The following is a 24,434-nucleotide window of genomic DNA, read 5'->3' as shown; positions in this document are numbered from 1 at the left end:
CTGCAGAGCCCATGGAGGGCAAAAGAGGTTTTTTTTCCTCCAGAAGCTGGAGTTACTAGAGCTTATGACCCTCTGAATGTGGGTTCTGGTAATCAGAATTGGGTCTTCTATAAGAGGAGTATGCACTCTCTTCTGTATATCCCTAGAGAAAAATGTTATCTTTTGTCTTTGATGTGTGTGTATATAAACCCAGAAATTACTTAATATAATAATAAAACTCCTAAATAGAAATAATATAAGTCATCCAAAAAACTCTTTACTTATGTTTATGTTTAAGTTTTACTTCTTGCACTTTTCACATCTAAATATACCTAAATATTCTAAAATGTTGATCAATACACCTGCTCACTAAGTAGCTTTATTTTAGTTCCAATTAACTTAATATTTACTTACGTATTTTCTTTAATGATTTTGATTAAAAATTTAATCAATGTTATGCAGTCACAGAAATCTAAAAATAATTCAATTTTCAAAAATACATATTAATTTTTTTAATATTTTAAAAATACCTAACTTAACATTAAAAATTCCAAGATTTCACAAATGTAATGATTTTTATGATGCATTGATAGTTTCAGGACAATAACAGAAATACTTTATTTTAAATCACGTGATCCTCCTTTAAGTACATACAGTTGCCCACAATGTTGTAAATTCAAATAATACTGATAGTGCAGAATCATGGCAAATGTTTCAGCTTTCTCAGATCTTAACCTAAATAGTTAGGATTGGGATTCTTTTAGAAAGTAGAATTTTATATTTCTCTTTAGTGCTTTTCTTTCCTGGCCTCTTTTCAAATTCTTAAATGAAAAAAATTAACCCATTACACTGTTGATCAACAACAAAAACTGATTTATTCCAGAAACCATAGGAACAGGGTCTGCTTGCAAACAGCTGCCTTATTTATAAATATAATATTTCCAGGGGAGAAAGCATTTTGTTTGAACTGCATCAGCTGTCAGATTGCCTGAGGCACTGACGTTTTAGGCCTTCCTTGGTGCCTTAGACACACCTCAAATGCATCTGCCACGTTAGCTTGTTGATTGATGTTATGATGAATAAAATATAAAGTCCATAATATCTGTTCCAGTATTATTCTACATTTGTAAATAAAATAGTTGTGAAAGGCTCCTGACAAGATTGAGCTTTCTATATTATTTTCTTAGTACAGTATGTGTAGACATTTTTATATAACTCTGTAGCAGGCTCCTGACAAGATTGAGCTTTCTATATTATTTTCTTAGTACAGTCTGAGTAGACATTTTATATAACTCTGTAGCAATACATGACCTTTATATTTACCATTTACATTAATTCTTAAGCAACACATATTCATTGTTTTTAGGCTTGGTTTGATAATATTTGTTTAGATGGAGCTAATAGTGCTCAGAAATAATATCTTTTTTCAAATATAACTTAAATTCATTATCTTAGAATAAAATTGTTTTTAAACATCGTTTGAGTCAATTATCTAATTTAGAAATTCAAAAGCTAAACTATATTTGAAATCATGTTTTAGTGTGATTGAAATATAATGTTAGTCACTCTTCCAAAAAGGAATTTTCCTCTTTCTCCAAACTGTTTTACTCCCCCAAAGTAATAAGATATTTGTGTGGAATTCTTTTTGCTTAGAAGAGAAATTACTTTCAGAAAGATGATAGATAGGAGGGAGATTTCTAAGGAGATGATGAGTATGTATGCACACATACATATAAATGCTTATATACAATGATAAATTTCTATTATACCCAAAATAACTATTTGTACCATTTTGATGTTTCATGTTAATCTTAAGATTACTACAAGTAGAGAGAAAAGCAAGCATGAATAACGTTATATGATTGATAATTCTCTTGGATTTAACATATCATGACTTGTATGTGGTATTACAGATTGAGGCCACTAAAAACTTCAAAGAATAGATGAGAAGTAGAGTAGAAGCCTCTTAAAATGATAACTACATAATTTTATATTGTGTATATCATTTTATATAAGTGAAGATTTTGGTCATGTATTGACCATTTTAACTGTGTCTATACTGTGAAATTCTGATCAATATCAACAGTGTTATCTTCAAACATGGGGAAGAAATTTTGAAATATATGTAATATGCGTGTGTATTGTGCTTAAAGAACTACACATTTCATTCTAATAGTTCTAAGTTTAATAATTCTAAACTCCAATGAGTTTAATAGATTCTAAGTTATGAAGAGAAATTGTTTTTTTCTTTCATTAGTCTTCTTCAGAACAGTTGAAGCATGTATGACAAAGTGAAAATATTGTTAGGTATACAAGCAAGTCAAAAGAGAGGTTTTCATCAAAGAAGAAACTCCTTACTTGGATCCCACTCTAGAGAGCAATAACTAGAGAAGTTAGGTATCTATTTGTTCATTAGAACCAGATCTGCTTCACCTCCTTACGAGGTTGTGTAGCACTGGATAGTTTTTGTAATGGCTGGTTGTGTGTGTCATAAGAGAGAAAGGAGCTTTAATTGAGGAAATTCCTTGATGAGATCCAGCTGTAAGGTATTTTCTCAATTAGTGATCAACAAGGAGGGCCCAGGCCATTATGGGTGGTGCCATCCTTCAGCTGGTAGTTCTGGGTTCTATAAGAAAGCAGGCTGAGCAGACTGTAGGAAGCAAGCCAGTAAGCAGCACCCCTCCATGGCCTCAGCATCAGCTCCTGTCTCCAGGATCCTGTCCTGTTTGAGTTTCTGTCCAGATTTCCTTCATTGATGAGCAGCAATGTGGAAGTGTAAGTCAAATAAACCCTTTCCTTTCCAACTTGCATTTTGATCATGGTGTATTCACTGCAGCAATAGAAACCCTAACTAAAACACTTACATTCTATGATCACAAAGGTTTTTTTCCTTTCTTACAAAGATGGCCCTGAACTCATCAGGAATTCATCAAAGTTGTATAAATTAGGTTCAATATTCTAGACATGCTAACAATCCTAAACATGAAGGTACTCATTTCCACACTAGTAATGTGGCTATTAAAATAATGGAGGGGTAACATTAATTAGACTGTACTGTGCTCATGTGCAAAACTGTCAAATAACAAAATTGATTAATAAATAAATAAATAAAAGTTCAGCATGCATCAATATTTCTCCTTGGGCTGAAATTTTATTCTCATGATCCTTTAGAGCTGTATGTCTTTTGGGTTCATGCTTTTGAAAATGATTGGTACACAAGTTGCAAAACTATTCTTTCAAACACTGGCAGCCTGGAATGTTCTCTTCTGGAACTTGTATGATCTGAGGGTGTTGGAGAAAAGACTTGTTGCTAAATCTCATCAATATTCAACAGATAATTAATGAGAATGTTCATTGTACCAAGTTGCTATTGCTTTCTATGAATGTAAGTTTAATGACAGCACAGCTTCCATGAAGCTATTCTGCATTATCATTAGACTATTCAAAAATATAGCAATCAATATAAACTATAACCAAAACTGAAAGGCTGATGGGATACATTGTGCTTTCTTTTTTTCTGGTTGTGGATAGAGTTAAATCAAACTTAGTAAGTGACCCATTGGGAAGTGCTTAGGGTAGTAATAACTGACCATTTTGTTTAAAGCACTGTAATGTAGCATATATACATTAAAATAAACATCCCTTCTTGTTGGAGATGTAGTTCAGTGGCAGAATGTTCTCTTAGCACATACAAGGCTCTGGGGCCTATCTCCAGAACTTTGAAAGTAAAAAGAAAATATATTCTTCTCTTTCAAGGTAACTGAACTGCACAACATCAAAAATATAACCAGGCTGCCTCGAGAGACAAAGAAGCACGCAGTGGCAATTATCTTTCATGACGAAACGTCAAAGACATTTGCTTGTGAGTCAGGTAAGCAATTTCGGCCCATCTACAGCTTGAGAAAATTGAGTTGCTTCAGAGACAATGACTCCGATAGATAAAGCCACACAGAAGTCTTAATAGGGTGGCATATTGTAATGGAACGTGTGGTGGAAAGCTTTTCAAGAAGCTCGACACACTGTAGAAACACGTGTTGGGGTTCCACTATCTTGTTTTTGTCTGGAGCTTTGTTCCCAGGTGGCCGGAGGACTATTGGGGCTTTGGTTCAAGCTTTGAGAATTTATTAAACAATACCTGAGCAATGTTCAGGATCGGCTTGTGACTTGTATTCTGGCTTTGGAAAGGTATAGCTGTGAAACATTTTCTACTGTAATAGTAACGCTGCTATGAGAAAGCCCACTCAAAACCAGCCTGTCTCCCCAGACAATTTAGAACAGAACTTTGAGCAATGCATTGCTTTCATGGAGTCTCAAAACTATAAGTGAATATATTTTAGATTGAATTTTAGCTTACCAGTTAATAAAACACTCTGATATTATGGAGACACTAGCAGTTTGTCGTTTGAACCTGCAGTATTTTTAATGGAGCAATCGCTCTGCTTTGGAACGTATTAGTCAGCTTATTGCCTTTTTAAAGATTCAGATCAATGAAATGCGGTATTTGCTTTATAATGGATGTCTGTAGAAAGGAAGCAGGCAAAATGTCCAAAGCCTTGAAAGATGTGAATTTAAAATAATGGTGAGAGTTTAGGAGATATGACTAAAGGGTTATGTTTAATTAACACAAGGATATATTTAGTTAGCTATAAATCACTCTTTAGTTTCCTATCAGCTGGTTCTCAAGATAAGATTCAAATGATGAAAAAGCATACAATATTGCTCCTTTTCCCATTTTAATTTTATAAAATGTTTGTGAGCATGCATTTTCCCTGTGAGTGCTCACATATTTATATGTATGTATACAGTGTTGTGTGGCATGTTCTTCCAAATTGCAACATTTCCTAGGAACTGCAATATTTGCTTCAGGAGGAAAGGGAGTCTCATAAGCCTTAGGCAATAAACAAGGTCACCAAAGGTCACATGGGAAGAGGGAAGGTTATTGAGGGCCTCTACCTAACAGTGCAAACAGTTGTTGAAGATGGAGACTCTCACCAGCCAAACTGGGGGGAAATTGTTGAGATCATGGAGCTGCATGGAGAGCTCCATGGCTGCAGTTTAGAAGTTATCACCCATGCTTTGGGTAAACTTTCTGGTGATACAACTGCTTTTGGGTAATCCCTTCTTCTTGTAAAGCTCACCCATACTCATACTCCTGTTAGTGACACCAATTAAAAACTGATTGGCTCACCAAATTTGACATCACTGGGATCATTACTTAATCCTGCCATGAGGTCCCTTTCTGGGATAACTTAATATATGTGTGTCTCATCTTTTCACAAATAGTCTATCGGACAATTTGCACACACACATATGTGCATATACCCAATTTCTTCCCAAAGACCCTTGCTGTTCCATGTCAATCTTTCTCATCACCCAAAATCACCTCCCTTGTTTGATAAAGCGTATGTGCCAGAGAGACAGAGAAAAGGTATATATTTCTTTGTTATCTGATAAATACATTTTAATGACTTTGTATTACATATATACTACAAATTCAATCTGTGTTTGCATCATCACATATGCCTAGACTGAAAATATTCAGCTTCTACACGCCTCAAGATTGATATATTCATGCTCATATCAAAGACTTAGCCCCTGTATGCATCTTCTTAAAGTTTTCTTATAGTCTTGACCTTGAAATGAGAATTATAGTCTAACTCTAGGAATCAGGGCAGCAAAGTGTCCAGAGAGGAACTGTCACACCACCCCGGTGGCATTCAGGTGCTGCAGCCTTAGCATGGTATCAATACATGAGACTCAGTACCAACAAAGCACTGTTTTCTCAATGAATTGAATTCAATGTGCATTTAAACAATTTGTAGAATGGTCATAGAGATTAGAATTTAAAATAAAATTTTCAAGTATGCTCAGAATCTGGAAATTGGTTTCTAAAGTGTTTAGCTGGGCCTTGTGGAGAATTTACTGAATCTAGGACTAAAGGCAAGAACTAGTCAAGATGAACTCAGAGCATCTTATAAACCTAAAAAAAATACATAACTTAATTAATTAACCAAAACAAATTCTCAAAGGAGAACCAGCTGGGAAAATCTGCAGCACTTGAGCATCAAAGAAACAGATGGGGTAAATCTCATGAGACCATGTTCATGTAAAGAAATGCTTAAGCGAATAAGTGGGCAGAGGTAGACAAATATTCCTTACAGAAGATCTGTAATTAGAAAGTGACATTCACTTCCTCACTTTTCAAGTATGAGATATTCACTGTGACTTTATTCCAAATAGGTGAGAAAGAGTAACTTGATATTGAAAGAGACTGATATTCTACCTTAGCTGAGTGTTCTCATAAGGACCATGGCGATAAGTCCTTTGCTATAATGTGGGGGAAAAGTAAACACCAAATCAGTGAATGGGTGTCCAGGTTATGGTTTTTATTGATCTGATCAAAAGACCATTACCAAAAGTAACCTGGGGAGAAAGGGGCTTATTTCATCTTACAAATCTGAGGTAGGTGAGGACAGAGATTTAATGCAGGAACCTGGAGGCAGGAAATGAAGCAGAAACCCTGGAGGAATGCTTCTTATTTGATTTCTCTTCCTGGGTTGCTCACCTTATTTTCTATGCAGCTCAGCACCACCTGCCCAAGGGTAGCATGACCTACAAGAACTAGGACCTCCCACATCAATCATTAATTTGAAAAATGCTCTACAGACTTGTCTGCAGGTCAATCTTACGTACGCATTTTTCTCAGTTAAAATTTCCTCTCTCCACAAACGTCTTAGTTTGTGTGAGATTGACAGAAAGGCACCAGCACAAAGAGGAAAAATAAAACATATCAGATATAAATGAAATAGAGAATAATTAATTTAATTACAAATGATGATTCTATATATCAGTCCACAAAGAACTTGACTCACAAGTTGAAGACCCAATTTTAGGACTCCAGAAATAATATAAAAAACAGACCATGATGGGACATGTAATAGTGGCACATTTGATTTCATTACCAAGCTTGACCTGTTATTAATTCTTCATATATATACAGAGATATAGATATGTACATATATGTAACATCAAAATCAATATTAGAAACGATAAGTGAATTTAACAGTTCTAGGAATGAAATAACCAACATCCCCAAATTAGCAATATTGTTTTATTCAAATGATCTCTGAAATAAAAATTAAGAAACTAATACCATCTACAGGCTATAACCATTATACACCTAATGATAAGTTTACTTTTATCAAATAGAAGATAACACACACACACACACACACACACACACACACACACACCAATAGACTGTGTTCATGAAGTAGAAAAATCAATATTGTTAAATTTTTTATGCTATCTGAAGCAATGTATAGGGTAAATATATTTTCCATTGTAGTACTGAGCTTATTGTAATAAGTATAAAAACAATCCAGGATATATTTGAGGCCAAAATTTCTAAAGAAATTTTGTGGCAAAAACTCAAAAGAGTTCATTATGTTACAAGATTTGCAATATATTCTAAAACTGAAATAGTGGAAGCAACATGGCATTGACAAAAGTATAGAGACAAAATAAATCAGCATATCTATATCCAAGCATTTCAAAACAAGTTAAGGGACAGGGATGGTGGCACACACCTTTAATCACAGCTGTAGGGAGGCAGAGGTAGACAGATCTTTGTGAGTCTGAGGCTGGCTTGGTGTATATAGAATCTCAAGCAAACCATGACTACATAGTGAGATTATATATATAAAAAAATCCTAAGAACGTAATTTAGAAAATGTTTAGCCTTTTAAAAACTGTGGCCCAGGAAAATGAATGTCCACATACAGGAAACTGAAACTAGAGCTACATATTAGTTATTGCCTCATTGCAAAAAAAAAAAAAAAAAGGCCTTAAAATGTATTTAAAAGAGAAATGTTTTTACCTGAGTATACTGGATGTGCAGGTTAGCAGCTTCCCAAGTGAGAACATGACAGACAGTTTGCTACCTGAACCATCACCCAAAACTCTGTATAGTGTTGGAGCATCATCTTCAGCCTTCTGGTCCAATATATCTGACAGACATAATTGTGAGGCAGGAACTATTGAGGACTTGCTTACCCTGTCTTGGCAGAGTTTGGCCGCCGACTCTGCCTGCTTCCAAACTTGCCCTTTTTAAGGCAGAATTCTGTCTGAGATACTGATTTACATTCAGAATTTTAGACACACCAAGATAGGAAAAATGTTTTCTTCAAGGCTGCCAAATACAAATAGTCAAAGCACTAAGAATGTAACATATATATAATTCCTGATTGTATCATGGTTCTTCTTGTTGTAAGTAGTTTATTGTATATGTATGTAATAATATAAATGTATATGTAAAAAAATTTAATAAAAAAACTCAAGATCAAGAAAGAAAGAAAGAAGGAAGGAAGGAAGGAAAGAAAGAAGGAAAGAAGCATTTATTGCAGTATACAGTTTAAGGGTACAGTGGATTATAGGGTGAAGCCATGGTAGCAGGACCTCAATACTGCTGGTCACATTGCACCCAAGAGTCAAGAAGTAGACACGACAAGTACTGCTACTCAGCTTTCTTGTATATTCAGTCTTGGACAAAGAGCATGTAACTGTCTTCTCACCTCAGTTTATTCGATCTTAAAGATATTTCTCTCCGGTGATTGTAAATCCTGTCAAGTTTACAGTCAATATTTACCATCGCCAGCCCACCCCTTGGAAACTTGATATCCAAACACATCAATTTTAAACATAAAACCCTACCCTTGTCTGCCTAGGTCCATGGCTATCTTGTAATGCAGAATTACTCAATTCACTTCAATAATCCTCACAATCTTCAACAGTTCCAACAATGTTTACAAGTCCAAAGTCTACATTCTCATTAGAGACTCAATCAGTCTCTGAAATGTGAGGACCTACAAAATTATAAGTTATATATTTGCAATACACAACAGCATAATATAAAAATTTTTATTCCAAATGGGAAGAATAGAGGAATAAAAAGGAATGTTAGAATCATCTTAATAAAGTCAAAAGTTGCTTTTGATTAAAAAAAAAAAAGACCAAAACCTAGGAGAAGAAACATTAAATCCTGTGGCTCCATGTCAAACATCTGCCTATCATAATAAAATCACTCAGGCTCTGAAGAACTTGTATAGCTTCTCTCTTGTGCCAGATCCACTCTGTTCCTAGTGAGTTTTGTGGGTAGATGTCTCTTGTATAGCTTCTCCGTCTCCATTGCAACCTAGAATTCATCCTCACAGGGTCACATAGTGGCCTGAGTAGACTTCCCAGCAAGTAATGCAGTCCTGTCATACACTGCTTGCTTCACTGGCTCTCTGTAACCAGGGTGCTTCTCAAGCCTGCATTAGTTTTGTTGCTAGTTGATGGTGGAGCCTGGCACTGATTAACCACAGTTATGTCAGCTTTTGTGTACTGACTCCCTTGTCTGCTGCTTTTGTGGGACAGCAAATCCCTGCAGCAACTACCTCACTTTAGGCACTTTGGTTTCACATGTTGCACTTCTGTGGTTATTAAAAATTCTGTCAAGTTAAAAAACACAGTTACTCATCACAGCCACCATCTTTAATGAGCTACAAAGTGTATAGAATTAATTAATGACTTTAATGAAATATATGAACTATGAATTGAAGAGAAAATGCATCAAAGCATGTAGAAGAGTAAGCCAATATAGAGAAATGGGTCTGGACAAAACTCACAAACACACAACAGAGTGAAACAATTTCCTATAGGAAGAAAAAAATATTTTAAAAATATTCAATTAAGAAGATTATGGCATCTAAGGTGAGTTTATAAGTAACTCTGAAAACTAAATGGCAAATGGATAGTGGATGATAATCTAGTCAACAGGCATTTCTCCTTACAAGACATACTAATGACCAATACAGATATAAAAATTTATCAGCATGATGAAGCATAAGAGAAATGAAAATAAAACCGTGATGAGTTATCTTCTCAGACCAGTTAATAAGGCGAAAGAGAAAAGTTCCCACTACTAGAGAAGATGTGGTAAAAGAGAGCGGGCAGCGCACTATTGGGGGAACAGAAATCAGCACAGTTAGTGCAGGGACTGTGGGAAAACACATGGATCTGTTTTTAAAAATTAAAATTACATCTGCCATTTTGAACCCCTTCATGCTGGATATATGTCCAAAGACTGAAGTAAGTATGTGCAGAGCCATCTTTACTCTTGTGTACTATCAATAACCGAAGAAACAACTGCAGTGTCTGTTAACCAATTAATGAATCTTTTAATCACATTGTGTTGCTATGATAAAACAGGTCACAAAACCCAATTGTTCGTTGCTTTGCTCTCCTAGCTTTCTTTACTTTTACACAGTTCAGCGCCTAGCCATGAAACTGTGCCACCCACATTCCAGGTAGATCATCCTACCTCAACAATGAAGGCAGTCTTCCCCAAACATGCTGACTCATCAGTCTTCCCCAAACATGCTGACTCATCAGTCTGATTTGCATAGGTTATCATTAAGACTCTTTTCCTAGATGATTCTAGGTAGTGGTTAGTTAACATTTAAAGCTAACAGTTATAACAGATAAAGAAAATATGGTACATACTAATCATAATGCTGTGCAGATTGGAAAAATGAGATCTAGTCATTTGCAGTAATATGGATGGATCTCATTAAGTGGAGTTAGAAAGATATAGAAAAATAAGAACTGGATTTGGAACCTAAAATAGTTGACCTCATAGAAGTTAAAAGTAGAATATCACCATTGGGTGTTAATTATAGTGACTATCTTGAACCTCCAGCCACCTAAATAATGACACAGAGAATTTTTATTAATTATGAAAGTTAGGCCTTAGTTTAAGCTTGTTCCCAACTAGCTCTTATAATTTAAATTAACCCACTTACACCAATCTAAGTTCTGCCATGTGGCTTATTACCTCTCTTCTACATTTAGTCTCTGCATGCCTGATTCTTTCCTAGAATTCCACAATATATATTTCATTATGTATTTCAGAAAATACATATTCACAATATATCTTTTTTCATTTTAAAAATAGTAAAAAGTGATAGTGACATATGATAGCAGCAAAAACAAAATATTCAGGAGAGAGTTTCAAGCTGGGTACTATGTTACAGAGACTAAAACTTCTTATAAAACATGCTATTTCCTTATATATAAAATGGCAGTAGTAATAAAGACATTGCTTCTATGTCCATTATTTTAACATGAAGTTGAGGTTTCTGTTGACTACTGATTCCAGGACCCCACCGACACTAAACACTCTCACATCTCAAGATCATTGTAAAAGTGACATAATACTTGCAAGCAACCTACACATATTCTCATTATACTTTAAATATTTCTAGATTAACTGTTCAATTTAATACCATAACAAATTTATGTATTCAGATTTTCTATTGCACTGTTTAGGGCACATTAGTAGGGAAATCTGCTCATGCTCAACTTGTAGAGGAATTTTAATCCTGCGTCATGGCTGCCCTGGAAAGGTATCATATCCACTGACTTTCTAGGTCTGTGTGACATGGATGGAATGCAGACACACTATGGATTTCAGTATTATACGGCTGGATTACAAACATGCCCTTGGTACACACCCTTAATCCCAAATAATAAAGGTAAGATTAAACTATAGAAGGAAGCAGCCATGTTTGAAAGTGATGTCTAGGAGGTAGACAAAGTGATTAATCAGAGAAATATTTGACAGAATGAGTCAGAGATAGAATATTCCAACTCTCATGATTCAGGACAGAGAGAGAGAGAGAGAGAGAGAGAGAGAGAGAGAGAGAGAGAGAGAGAGAGAGAGAGAGAGAGAGAGAGAGATATGCTGCTTAAGAGCATTGCAGTGAGAGAGTGAGAGATAGGAGGAATTTTTACCAAGAGGTTTTATTTGTTTGTTTGGTTTTTGTTTGGGGTGTTTTGGTTGAGTTTGGTTGGTTTTTGGGTTTTTTAATTGAGAGTTTCTTACTGGGACAGTTTTACAAAGACAGGTTCCAGAGAGAACAGACTAGAAAATGGTAAAAACAGAATGAACCAGAGAAGGAGAAGGAGCCAGAAAATCAAAATATATTGCCACAATTACTTTGAGAGCAAGCAGAACAATTCAGTCAGAAGCCTATATAAACCAGTTGGAGTCAATCAGCTTGGAGAGTTTAGGCCAGAACAGCTGAGTTGAAGCAGCCATCAAGAGTTCAGATAGAGCTAGAAATGTCTCTCAGCTCAACTCATCTGAGGAAATAAGTACAGCATTTACATAACTGAGGCAGTTTTTCCTGAATATATTTGATTCATAGGTCATTGAATCTATTGATGAATAAATCATAGATACATAAAGACAATCTCCAGAATATATAAGAAAAATGTGCTTTTGAAGCTACACAATCACAAATAATCCAGCTTTTAAAATAATAGGCAAAAGACATTTTCCAAAGAAGACATGAAAAAGCCAAAAATTGTATGAAAAGACTCTAGGCATAATTAACTATCAAGGAAATACAACCCCAAAACTACATGAGTGCCACATAAAACTTGTCCATGTGTTTCTTATGAAGAAAAGTTGTTGGGAACAAGAAAAGGAACTTATCTTAAGTAATGCCATTGTAACTTCAGATTCCAATTTACCAATAGAGTAAAATAAGTTGCCATGTCCTGAGTTAGCTGGGGACTTTTCAGAAGCTGACAGACTCCCTCTCTAAGCAACAATAGTTCCCCAAAAACATAATGTCTGCTCCTAACAACAGAAAGAACAAGTGAATGTGATTGGTTGGTCAAAAACACGTTCAGTGTCAGTTGACAATGTTAGAATGCTTGGGAAAGTCCTTAATCCTCAAGTTCTGATTGATAAAAATTATAACTGCAAGTTGGCCCAGGTACTTGTGGTCTTTATGCCTATAAACCCTGATCCATCCCCTACTCAGGGCTTCCAGAAAAAAACATGATCCCCAAGTCTTCTCCTGGTGGTCTTTATTGTTCAGTGACCTTGCTTGTATAGTGTGGCTAATAAAAAGTCTTGCTGGTGTATTCTCTCCCCTTCCTTGTGGCACACAATAGACATGGTGTAACAAGTGGAAAAGGACAAGTGCTTTAGAGTATGTGGAGAACATGGACATTGCACATGTTGACAAGAATGTGCTACAGCGAAGAACTTGCCATTTCTCTATTAAGGAATGGATGAATGAACCAAACAACACATCATACTGCATAGACATACACGGATAAAGTCAGAGGATGTCAGGATAAATAAGCCAATTGTTATACAACAAATGATGCCTGTTTCCAGTTTTAAGAGACTAATAGTAGTTTTTATAAATAACTTAAAGAGCATGGTGACACTTACCTGTAATTCCAAAATCCCATAGTAAGGAGGATCAAAACTTCAAGACCAGCCTATGCTACATATCCAAACTCTGTCTCATTAAAAACAAGTAGAACTTATAGACACAGTGAGTAGAATGGCAGTCTCCAGAGTCTGGAAGAGGAAACTGAAGAATTACTGACTAAAAGACACAGTGATTCCGTTAGCCTGAAAAGTGTACTCAGGAATTCTGTGTACCACATGTTGTATTATTAGCCAATTATAATGTCTTGTTTAAAATTTTGTTTTAAAAGTAGATTTCATTTTAAATGCAGTTATGCAACAAAATAAGTATTACAAAAGACGTGCTTACGCTTATCTTTTAACAAAGAGAATGTTATTATTTTCCAAATTAGCATCTTTTCCCCATAATAAGTTTTGCTGGTACTTAGGTACTTCTTTATCTTATAATGCTGTTACTTTTTTTTCTTTTTTTTACAAAACATATCTTCAGAAGATTCTTCTCATGATTCCAATATACTTCCTACCTCGAATCATCTACAAAATCTATCCTTGAATTCAATGTGAAAGGATTCTAAGTGTGTGATTCAGCTAATTTGATTTGCATTTCTTAACATTAGCAAGGAATTATTGTCAAATAAAATTTGCATGCATTTAATCTACACAACTTGATGCTTTAAATCTTGTAGATATTAAATAATAGTCACCACTACCAATATAATTAATATTCATCTCCCCTTATAGATGTCATTTTTGTTTTGTTATAATTGTTACAAGAATTCTTAAGATCACCTGTCTTAGCAAATGCTTCTAATGGTCAAGCCTATATTAGCTCTGATTTGTGGTCCACAACAGGCTTATATTAAAAATTAATTTTGTAGCTTTGTTAAATCTTTAGATATAGATGAAATTCTCTCTGTGTGTCTTTCTTTTGTTTTTCTTTATAATTATTCTGGTCTGTTTTTACTGCCTGTTTTCTAAAGAGAGACAGAGAGAAGAAGGTGTGGAGTTGGATGGGTTGGCAGATGGGGAGGATCAGGGAGGGAACAGGGAAGGAGAAATATGATAGGAATACACTGTAGGAAAAAAATTATTTCCAATGAAAAACTTTATGTGAAATAGACCTTTTGTGAAGTAATAAAGTATAGCCCATTAGTATAAAAACAAATGATAAATTGGGTTTGTGTGGGAGGATTATCACAATTCTACCAGCAGTGTTTTATTATTTATTGTATTTTTATTTTCTTAATAGAAATTCTTTTTAAACCATGTAGGTTGTACATTTATGAAATGACTCACAATGAACTTCAGATTTAGGAAAAATCCCCTCCTACAAAGATTTTTTAGCTCATATATTTTATGATTATAGAACTGATTTAATGAAAGTAAGACACACTAAAACAATATATTTTGGTGATATTAAATGGCCAAATACAGGATGCTATGAGTTCATCGTGTTTAATCCAAAACAGCAGCTGGTGTATATCAAAGACACAGAAAGAAATCAGTTTCAATGGTTTTATAGAGTCAAATGAGGGTGTGGACTTAGAGATCAAATCCCCATGCTGCCTCCAGAGTGTCAGCATCTGTGGCTGCAGACTTCTTCCATCTCCAGTGGTTAGGGTTCTGCACTTTCATGAGCGATTAATTACTTAAGGGGCATGGGAGACATCTCTCTTTATCCATTCTTCAATCAAAAAAGCAAATTAAACCAAGTAGGCACACCTTATATGCTGTGTCTATATATGTGCTGTGTCTACTGTTTATGATTACAACTGCTAGTTTAAAACCATCTTCTTTTTAGCTATTCCCCTAAGAGATACGCAAGAATTTACTAAAAGAACAGAGTGGCCTGACTTGATCTGAACTGTGTGGGAATTGGGGAGTTAATTCTACAGAGAAAGTGTCATGTATGCAGCCATGAAAATGTAATGAGACTTTGAATTTTTAATGTTCTTCACAGACTCACACTGACGAAAAATATTAAATCATATCCTGATTACTATCTCATACAAATTTAAATTATTTGATGATTTCTAGGCATGATCTGCTCAGGTTGACAGGGTCATTAATTAGAAAACTGATATGAAAAATTAAGTTTATTATGCTTTTTTACTTTGCAGACATAGGGCTATGCTGAATAAAGGATATTTGTGAGGGAGAGACTCTTGCAGAAGTAATCCCTGAAGGGCAAACACAGTCAGGATGGGAAGAAATGGTCACAGCTGAATGACTTTGGCTAATATATCACTCCTCTAATAGGCTTTTCAGATTGGAGCCTTGGAAGGAAAAAAAAAAAAAAGACTCTATTAAGAATAGTACGTAAAGATCTCAATGCGTCCTGCTTTAATCTCTCACACCATAACAGAAGACTCTAGAAATTTATGACAGCTTGAGAGTTAGACCTACTGTACAATATAAAAATTTTTGCCTCCTGCTCCCAACTACAGTAATTTGCTTTTACAGTTTTAATCTGGTGATATCTTTGCTCACTTGGTAGCCATCAGCTGAGTTAATGTTGCATGTCATCCGTGCTAGTGACGTATGCCAACCCATGTACTACACTTCTAGGGACATGGCCAACATTCTATCATTCACACAGATCAACCCAGTTTGCCTGAATGACCTACCTTGAAGTTAGACAGCTAAGTCTCCCCCAAAAGCAACAGAGCTCCACAAAGTAATTCTAGAACAATTTACTTTGTGCATAAGAATTGGAAAGATATGTTTTACATAATGTAAACAATTAGTATATATATTGTTCTGATACAGAGGGTAGATGAGAGTGTAAAATCCCCCTTTCTTGTTTTTGAGCATTAAGAATATGCACTTTTGCTTTATTTTTTAGAGTTTACATAAAAACACTACCTTTGAGTTTCACCATATGCTATTATATTATGTTTTACAGATCTGTATATTTCTAAGAAATCAAGCCAAATATAATAGAGAGCCAGACTTACCAAAATCTTTGAAGCAGAAACATGATTTGAATATTTTTATGAAAAAACAAACTGATTCAACTGAAGTGCCGATGAGCTATTGAAAAACAACGTACCTGAAACAATGACATATAAGACTGTCATTTAAATTTTTAGAAAGTTTTTGACAGTATTAAGTAGTACAAGAAGCATCAAGACTGAGTTTATTTCTGCCAGCCTCTGTCTTATAAGAACATATATGTGTAAAATGCATTCAGCTGAACATAGACCAAGTAAATGTCCAGAGTATTCACAATGCTTTGTTACCACAAAGCAGTTGGAAACAGTTGACTCTGCACTGTGGTAGTTGATATTTCCACTTTGTGTCTTCAAATGTGAATATAGCCTTAGAGGTAAAGATTTGCAGAAATAATCAAGATGAAGTTATTTTGGACCTTGTCAGCTTAGAACAATGAATGGCATCTTTAATATAAGTAAAAGGGAGATGAAAATATGGAGACGTAGAAAGGAAAATATTACCTGAGTGTTGTGGCAGATACTGTAAAGATACAGCTACAAATAAGGAATGCCAACCAGGGCCAAGAGAAACTTAGAGCCAGGATAATCCATCATTTGCTAGCACTCACTTAAAAATTATGATGTATAATGAATTATAATTTTCTAAATATATTGATTAAGTGCCAGAAATTAATATGTTTATGGAGAATTAGATAATGAAAAAAAAAAAAAAAAAACAATACAAGCAAAGGAAGCAGCAAGATGCCCTTTTCTTAGCCTGGTTTCCATGGAAACATCTGTGTCCACTGGCCTTCACGGGCTTCTTTTTCCTCGTGTCATTTCCACGATTCCAACATGAGTAGGTTCATCTGACATAACCTAGGACTGGGATTTACCTTCACTGACACATGCTCAGAAGCCACATGTGCAGCTTCTGAAATGTGAATGTGTATTCACCAGCAAAAAATAAACAAAATCATGAGAAAAAAATTAAAAGTCCGCAGAATTATAACTGGAAAATAGATAAAGCTGTTCTTAGGATGATCATTGCAGTTCTGTTTGTAAAATAACAGCAGCAGCACCAACAAAATAATGCACCGATAATTTATGAATTTGTTATTGATATACAAATATTTCAGCAATTAAACTACTGCTGCAGATACGTATTACTTGCTGTGAAATGATACATGCCATATGTTAAGAGGAAAATGCTGTTTTCCATGCAAACCATAAAGCTGCCCCATCTTTGAGCATATGTGTAAGCACACTTGCATAATATATATATACACACGCACTTGTAGGTGACATAAATACATATAGTGTCATGAACCATGATGTTCAAAAAAATTCACCTCATTGAGTAGAGCTTTATGTGGCGGCACAAGTGATGTTTCAATTAATATTTTGTATTCTAAAATGTTCAGTATTTATTGCTTTTATTTTATCTATTAGTACATTGTGTTATTTAGAGTGAAATATATTCTTAACACACATATTCAGAGTTGGGATTCATGAGTATATCTGCATGTCGTTTCTTTTAAATAATCATTAAATTGTTCCAACACATTTCCAAGGATTTAACTATTAAGCAACAAGGTTATGGTGTAGAATCTCTCAAGACAGAGTGTAAATTGAACTTTTCCTGGGGCCCTGCCTACTTCTACATCATTAAGACCTAAAACAAAAAACAAAACAAAAAAAAACCCCAACTTCCTGGTATGCTAATTAGCTAATAAATAAGAATACTGTCACTTTTATATATTAAGAATTAATGCAGACACATGTTTTGATGCATGGCTCTCTATATTTTTTATAACATATAGGACTTTCCCAATCCTGTTTAAATATGTCTATTTCTTTCTTACTAAGAGCTCAGAATCTGAATATTGTGTTTAAATAATAATACATTGTATTTACATTACAAATTCTCCAGTTTCTAAATACCAAAGCAATTTAAATATAAAATTCAATATTACTTCCATATTTTTAGAACTTCATCTTACTGTCAAGTTTTTTGTAAAGAAATTTGTTTACCAATTCAATAGCCACTCTGGCTTTTTGCACCTGTATTTGAATATATTCTAATAACAGATGTTTCTGGGTTGTTATCCATTTTAATCTGCATTTTAGTATTCTTTGTAGAAGTGGCTGAAAAAATAGCCTTTGACATCAGCTGTGTAAGTGCTCATGTTGGTCCCTCACCATGAGTAACATGTTTTGGGGAAAGTTGCTTGTCCATAATGTTTGGTCTTAATATCCTCTTAAGGATAATTTTGGAATATAATCCATGGTGACTAAGTGTAATTTTTTTCTTAGTGACAAATGCCTTTACTTTTATTTCTTATATTTTAATTTGCTTATATCTATTACTCACTCTCTTTTCATTATTAATATTGTATATTTGTATTCTTTCTCTTTTTTAGGTGGTATAGACTAGGCAAAAAAGTATAAATTTTGTTTTGTTTTCTCATGAAAATAGAGGAACCAGAGTGGGATAAATAATTAAAGTTTGCTTTATATTGTGGATGCAACCATAAAAACTGACTTAATTCTAAATAAAGAAAGGATAGAAGGCGTGAAGGAATGGTTGAGCTTGAAGATGTGGGAGGTCAACACACTGGGTTGAAAGAGTTAATCGTTCATCATAGTCTGGACATAACATACTCAGTGGAGAAATTTTCAACCATTTTTCCTATCTTGTAAACTTTCAAAAACATAAGGTATTATAATTATCTACCCTTACCTTACTCTGTACATGCCCACCAAAACTTCTTACCCCAATCATACTGTAACCCTGAGCCCCTTGGTAACACCGTACACATCACTTTCTTCCCATTCTCCCTCTCACCTCTGGGAATTCACCCCTCAACTCTCAGTTCCTGTGAGAGCCACATTTAACAATTCTGTGTATGAACAAAAATGAATTTCTTACCAAAGCAATCTACATGTTCAATGCAGTCCCTGAAAATCTTCTGCAAGGCAATGGACACTCTCAGCAGAATAAAATGACAGCCTACAGACTGGGAAAAGATCTTTACCAAACCTACAAAAACACCAGAATAGCTAAAACAACCCTGCTAGATTTATAAACTCAGGCATCAAATTCAAGTCCAACCAGAAAGCTCGTAGTTATCCTGTTAAGACTCCCATCACTACTGCATAGAAGAAATATCCTACCCAGCTCTTAGATATTATTCACATCTAGGTAAGACTGATGATGACTTTTCCTCCCCATCAGCCTGCGTAGAAACTTCCAGCACAATAAAAGCTAGCCAGTAGGGAGAAAGCTTCAACTTCCAGCTCAGATTTTCCTTTAAAATTCTATGCCTTCTGAGCAAATATGCAATGTATTCTGCAAAAGCTTCCTAGTTTATACGCCTAATGTCTTATACTGGTGATTTGTCTAGTGCACTAAAGAAGACTGGGGATGACGGAAGAGTTCACTGTCCAGATCTTTGCTGTAATCTCATGCTCTGTATTATAGAATCACCTCACACTAACATCTGAAAGAGTCGTTTGTTTTGGTAACTTGATTTCTTGCAAAGAATATATAAGAAATGCCTCTTTTCAAAATCATTTTTCTTTAATATACACTAGAAATAGAATGAAACAAGCAATGGGGTTTATTTTCTTGTCTTTAAACATATTCCTGAGAACACAGTTGTGGTTTGCTAAGTTTCTCTGACTAAATTTATTTATAAATAGTGAGGACATATGCCAACATAAAGTCAGATTTAATTGCAAGTCACTATGTCCTCTGTAGCTAAAGTTGTAATCTTTAATGGATACTGCAGAACAACACAGGAAAATTGAGATTTGGAAGTCTTAGCAATGAGTAGAAGTAGCAAATATCAGTGTCTAAATGATATTCTATAAACACCTTTAAAATATTTATCATGAGTCTGTAGAGATGGCTCACTGATTAGGAGTGCATAATTTCTTTGCAGAGGGCCTGGCTTTGGTTCATAACCAATATATTAACTCATAGCAACTGGGACTAGAGAGGGGGCTCAGCAGTTAAGAGTTTGATGCTGGTCCCTTTTCTAAATGTTGAGAGATTTCAGGCTTAAGAGGAGTCCTGTGTGGGACAGTCTGAAATGCTGGACCAATTAGGATCAGAAGCTTTCTTCAAAGCTGTCCTGTTCTGATGAGGAACAGCAACTGAAGTGCTTGGTGCTGGAAGATGAAGGATGAGGGATTTCAGTGTCCAGTATGCTGGGAGGAATAAATCCTGCCAGGTCTGATCCAGAGTCAGTGTCCGGTTCTTTTGTTCTCACAAGCATTATACAGTCCTAAAATTATAAATGTATGAGGTGTGTGGGATGCACCGAATTCTGCCAACAGATGGTAAGCAAGTCCTCAATAGTTCCTGCCATACAACATGTATGTTAGCTATACTGAGCCAGAAGGCTGAAGATGATGCTCCACTGTTAGAGTTTTGGATGACTGTTCAGGCAGTAAACTGTCTCTGTCCTTTTTCACTTTGGAAGCTGAGAGCCTGCACTTGCCATTTACTCAGGAAATTAATTTTAATCCTTCCCAAGTCTCTGATTGATTTGAAGACCAGATAGTTTAGTTTTACAATTAAGCTTACTTGTTTAGGGATTAGGATGATGCTTATAGGTCTAGATATATTTTTAAGTTGATAGAGATGAGATATGATAGATATTGATTTACATTCAGAATTTTAGACTGACCAAGATAGGAAAGATGTTTTCTACAAGGTTGCCAAATACAAATAGCAAAAACACTATGAATGTAACATTAATATAATTTCTGATTTTTTTGTTCTTCTTGCTGTATGTAATTTATTTTACATATGTGTGTAATACTATGTGTATATATAAAAGTAAAAATACTATTTTAAAAATTAGTTTGATGCTGGCTTTGATGCTCAATACTCATCTGTCCCATAAAACCCAAAGCACTCCCTGTCAGATACATGCAAGCAAATCACACATACACATAGAATAAAAATAAAGCTTAAAAGTTTTTAAAGAAAAATCGTGGAAACTTTTCAATATATAGGAGAGAAAGATAATAAAACCTACCTAAAATATCTATTGGAAGGTAGACTCAGTTTTGGTTTAAACATTTTTGAACACATATGTTATCTAGATCATAGTGGCACAAAATTTATTAAGAAATAATAAGAAAATAAGACTGTGTTGACCAGTGAAAATTAATGAAGCTAGGTACAGAAAAATAATAAGCTTATGACCCTAGCCAAACTGCTAAGTCTTTCTAGGGATGGCTACAGAATTGTTTGTATTGACTGGCATTGTATCTTTGGGACTGCATTATGCATATGAACTCATTTAACTGAGTTAATTGCAACCTTATTTGAAACCACCCCACGGCTCACATGGTAGAGTTATTGACATATAGGCAATTGTTTTGATTCCTATGAACAGTGGGAATGTGTATATCCTGGGAAAATTACTCAGAAGCCTCTAGTCATTGTTGCTGTAGTGCACACATTTTAGCCCTCATGTTTTCCTCTGCAAAACTAATCACTAATCACAATGATTTGGTATAATTGGGATAAAGCACCTGGTAATCATTCAATACTATGGTACCTACCGTTATTATAGCCAAGAAAGCTAACATTTTTATCAATTTTTATATAAAGAATAAAGTATTTCAATCATTAAGGAACTGATAATAGGTAATAAATCTGAAAACAGCTCAGGAATTATTTTGTTATGTTAATTAGTCCATAACCTTCTTTAACCTTTTCGAAAACAATGAAGCAGCTAGGGCCATTTTTCCCTCACCATCGTCACTCCACCTACTTACGTTGCCTGAGGTACCCAGAAGACTAGGCATACTCTTGTAATATTTACTTTGCCTCCTTTCTTATGAAACTATCAAGCATATCATATATGTTTTAAGTGGACCCACTTTTATAAAGCCTGCTAACAACAGGATTATAATTCAAATAATAATTATAAATGTATAACCAGTTCATAATCCATTAATTTTTGTCTGTGGTTAAAGAAAAGTCCAATGTGATAATAAAACTTTTGCTGAAATATGTTTTGTGTTGTTTATAAATGAAAATGTATATCTATTTTCTATGCCATTATATATTTGAATCTAATTCAATTACTAAATTTAAATTTTAGTCTAGTAAATATTTCATGAAAATATTGTCTTCTGGTTGATCTCTGGGCTTATTCTTTTTTAATAATTAACTGATTTTTCAGTGTCTTTCTTTAATAATAAGGTTGTAATTAGCTACTTAATCTTGGCCTGAATTATTTGTCATGCATACAAGCTAATGCCTTCACAACTTGTATCTATCAAATAATGTTTTGCACATCCTTTCGCTTAAGGTTGTGCATTAGGCCTATCCTATTAAACAGGGTCCTTTTTCTTTACACATTTTCAAGTATTTTTGAAGGTCCAGACTGTAATAAATCTGTGCACCCAGCTGTGGTCTAAGCGTTATCTATAAGGTTTTGTGTTTTAATATTTTAGGACACATTGGGGAATATTTCTGTTCTTATAAGACATATCTATGTATCTTCTTGTGCTTTATACTTAAGTATATCCCAGTGTGGGTCCAAGGTTGAGTACTAAATTAAAAAATACATGCAACATGGACAAGAAGAAGTAAAGCATGAACAAGAATTACATTTATCATGGAGGTATGAGTTTGCAAATGAGACCCTGAAGGAAAAAATAGCATCTTTCTAGTGTAAGGTGTATGCCATATTTATACAAATACCAAAGATGAAAACAGTATAATTTTGAGACATACACATAATGACCAGATATATCACAAATATCTATTATGTAGAACAGTATAAAACAACCTTAAGGACTGATAGAATTATAACAATAGCAGAAAACTTGTTTATATTGTATTTGTTTCTTAAGGTAGTAGGTTGCTTGTTTTAAAATACTTTGAAGGTTGAACTAGGCTCTTGAACAACTTGAACAAACAATGCTTTGAAGATATGAAACAGTTTTTTATTTACTCTATGATTCTCTATGATCTTATCATATAAGTAAATGTCCATTGCCCTTTAAAGGGCTATAAAGCTATGCAGTAGAGGACCTGAGAATGCAGTACCCTCTTTATGAGTGTCAAGACCAAATGAGAGTTCACTTTAAGGTCACAAGTTAGAATTATCTTATTAGACACATATTACTTAAAATTCTAAGAAGAGTACATTTTATAGCCACAGATTAAATTTGCCTGTAATTTGTTATGGACACAAAATCTGTGACTTGGTTAAGTTCTCAGGTAGTGCACCACAGGATGATGACTCACCTTGACCTGACTTGGGATACTCCTCTCAAAGATTGTACAGTAACCAAAACTAAAGAAGAGTCTCTACTCAGCCAGCTTTGTAGCTAGTATCCTCATGTCTCCTATTCATAATGAAATTTTATCTTACTCTGAGATTGTAAGGCCAGATGCCCATTTTTACAAAGTATATTTGTGTCTTTAAAAAAGAAAAAAACTTCAAGTATTTTAATTTTTTCTAGTGCATATCTTATTTTTAGAGAATATGTAGATTAACTGGCTCATTATTTCCCTATTTTATCATTTGATGTATTTTCTTTGATTCAGGGTTTGGTTGTGCCTAAAATCAGAGCTTCATGAGAAAATATTCATATACTCAGGCTAGGTTATCCTGACTCCTATTAGCTTTCCCAAATGTTTAATTTGTCACTGTATTCTCTATGACAATAATGCTAATAAAAGGGTAACCAATAAGTCATTGTGCTCATTGGTGAATCCAACAGATTCTGAAATATGTAGCAGGGAAGACTGGTGCTTGTTTTCCCTACCTTCCAAGACCATGTAAACCCTGTGTTTGTGTTATCCATGCACACTTAACACACAAGACCTCAGGTAAGTCATCTTAGCACCAGCACATATCATTGTCTATACTCTCAGCCCTGTATTCCTTTCAAAACCCTGCCCAACAGATCAGTATTTGCTTTAGTGGATGATTACTAGAAAAGGATCTTTCAACTTCATTCCTTTTTTGTTTATTCAGCAGCTCAGAAAACATGTATTGGATGTCAGTCAGCTTGCTTCAAGTCGTTAGGGATATGTTGTAAGCAGTCAGAGAAAATTCCATGCTGGAAAATTGCTGTAAGCAAAAAACTTATAACCCATTAAGAAGGGAGTAAAATAAATGAAACCGATAAGATAAATAACACTTACTCCTAAACATCAAAGTAGTAGTTATGTAGTAATCTTACACAAGAAAACAACTTTGTTA

At 34.6% G+C, this 24,434-nt stretch overlaps 1 protein-coding gene across 1 annotated transcript in view; it reads left to right on the top strand.

The window, feature by feature from the left end:
• Dok6 (docking protein 6) overlaps positions 1 to 24,434 on the top strand; it is a 402,354-nt gene that overhangs the window by 180,679 nt on the left and 197,241 nt on the right. Inside the window, exon 3 of the mRNA XM_051163890.1 lies at positions 3,736 to 3,850. Within this exon, the coding sequence (XP_051019847.1) occupies positions 3,736 to 3,850 (115 nt within the window). The remainder of the gene's footprint in view (positions 1 to 3,735; positions 3,851 to 24,434) is intronic.

Source organism: Acomys russatus, chromosome 20 (genome assembly GCF_903995435.1).
Source record: "Acomys russatus chromosome 20, mAcoRus1.1, whole genome shotgun sequence".
NCBI lineage: Eukaryota > Metazoa > Chordata > Mammalia > Rodentia > Muridae > Acomys > Acomys russatus.
Note: the sequence above shows the minus strand (reverse complement) of the source record. Positions and strands in the feature narration are given on the sequence as shown.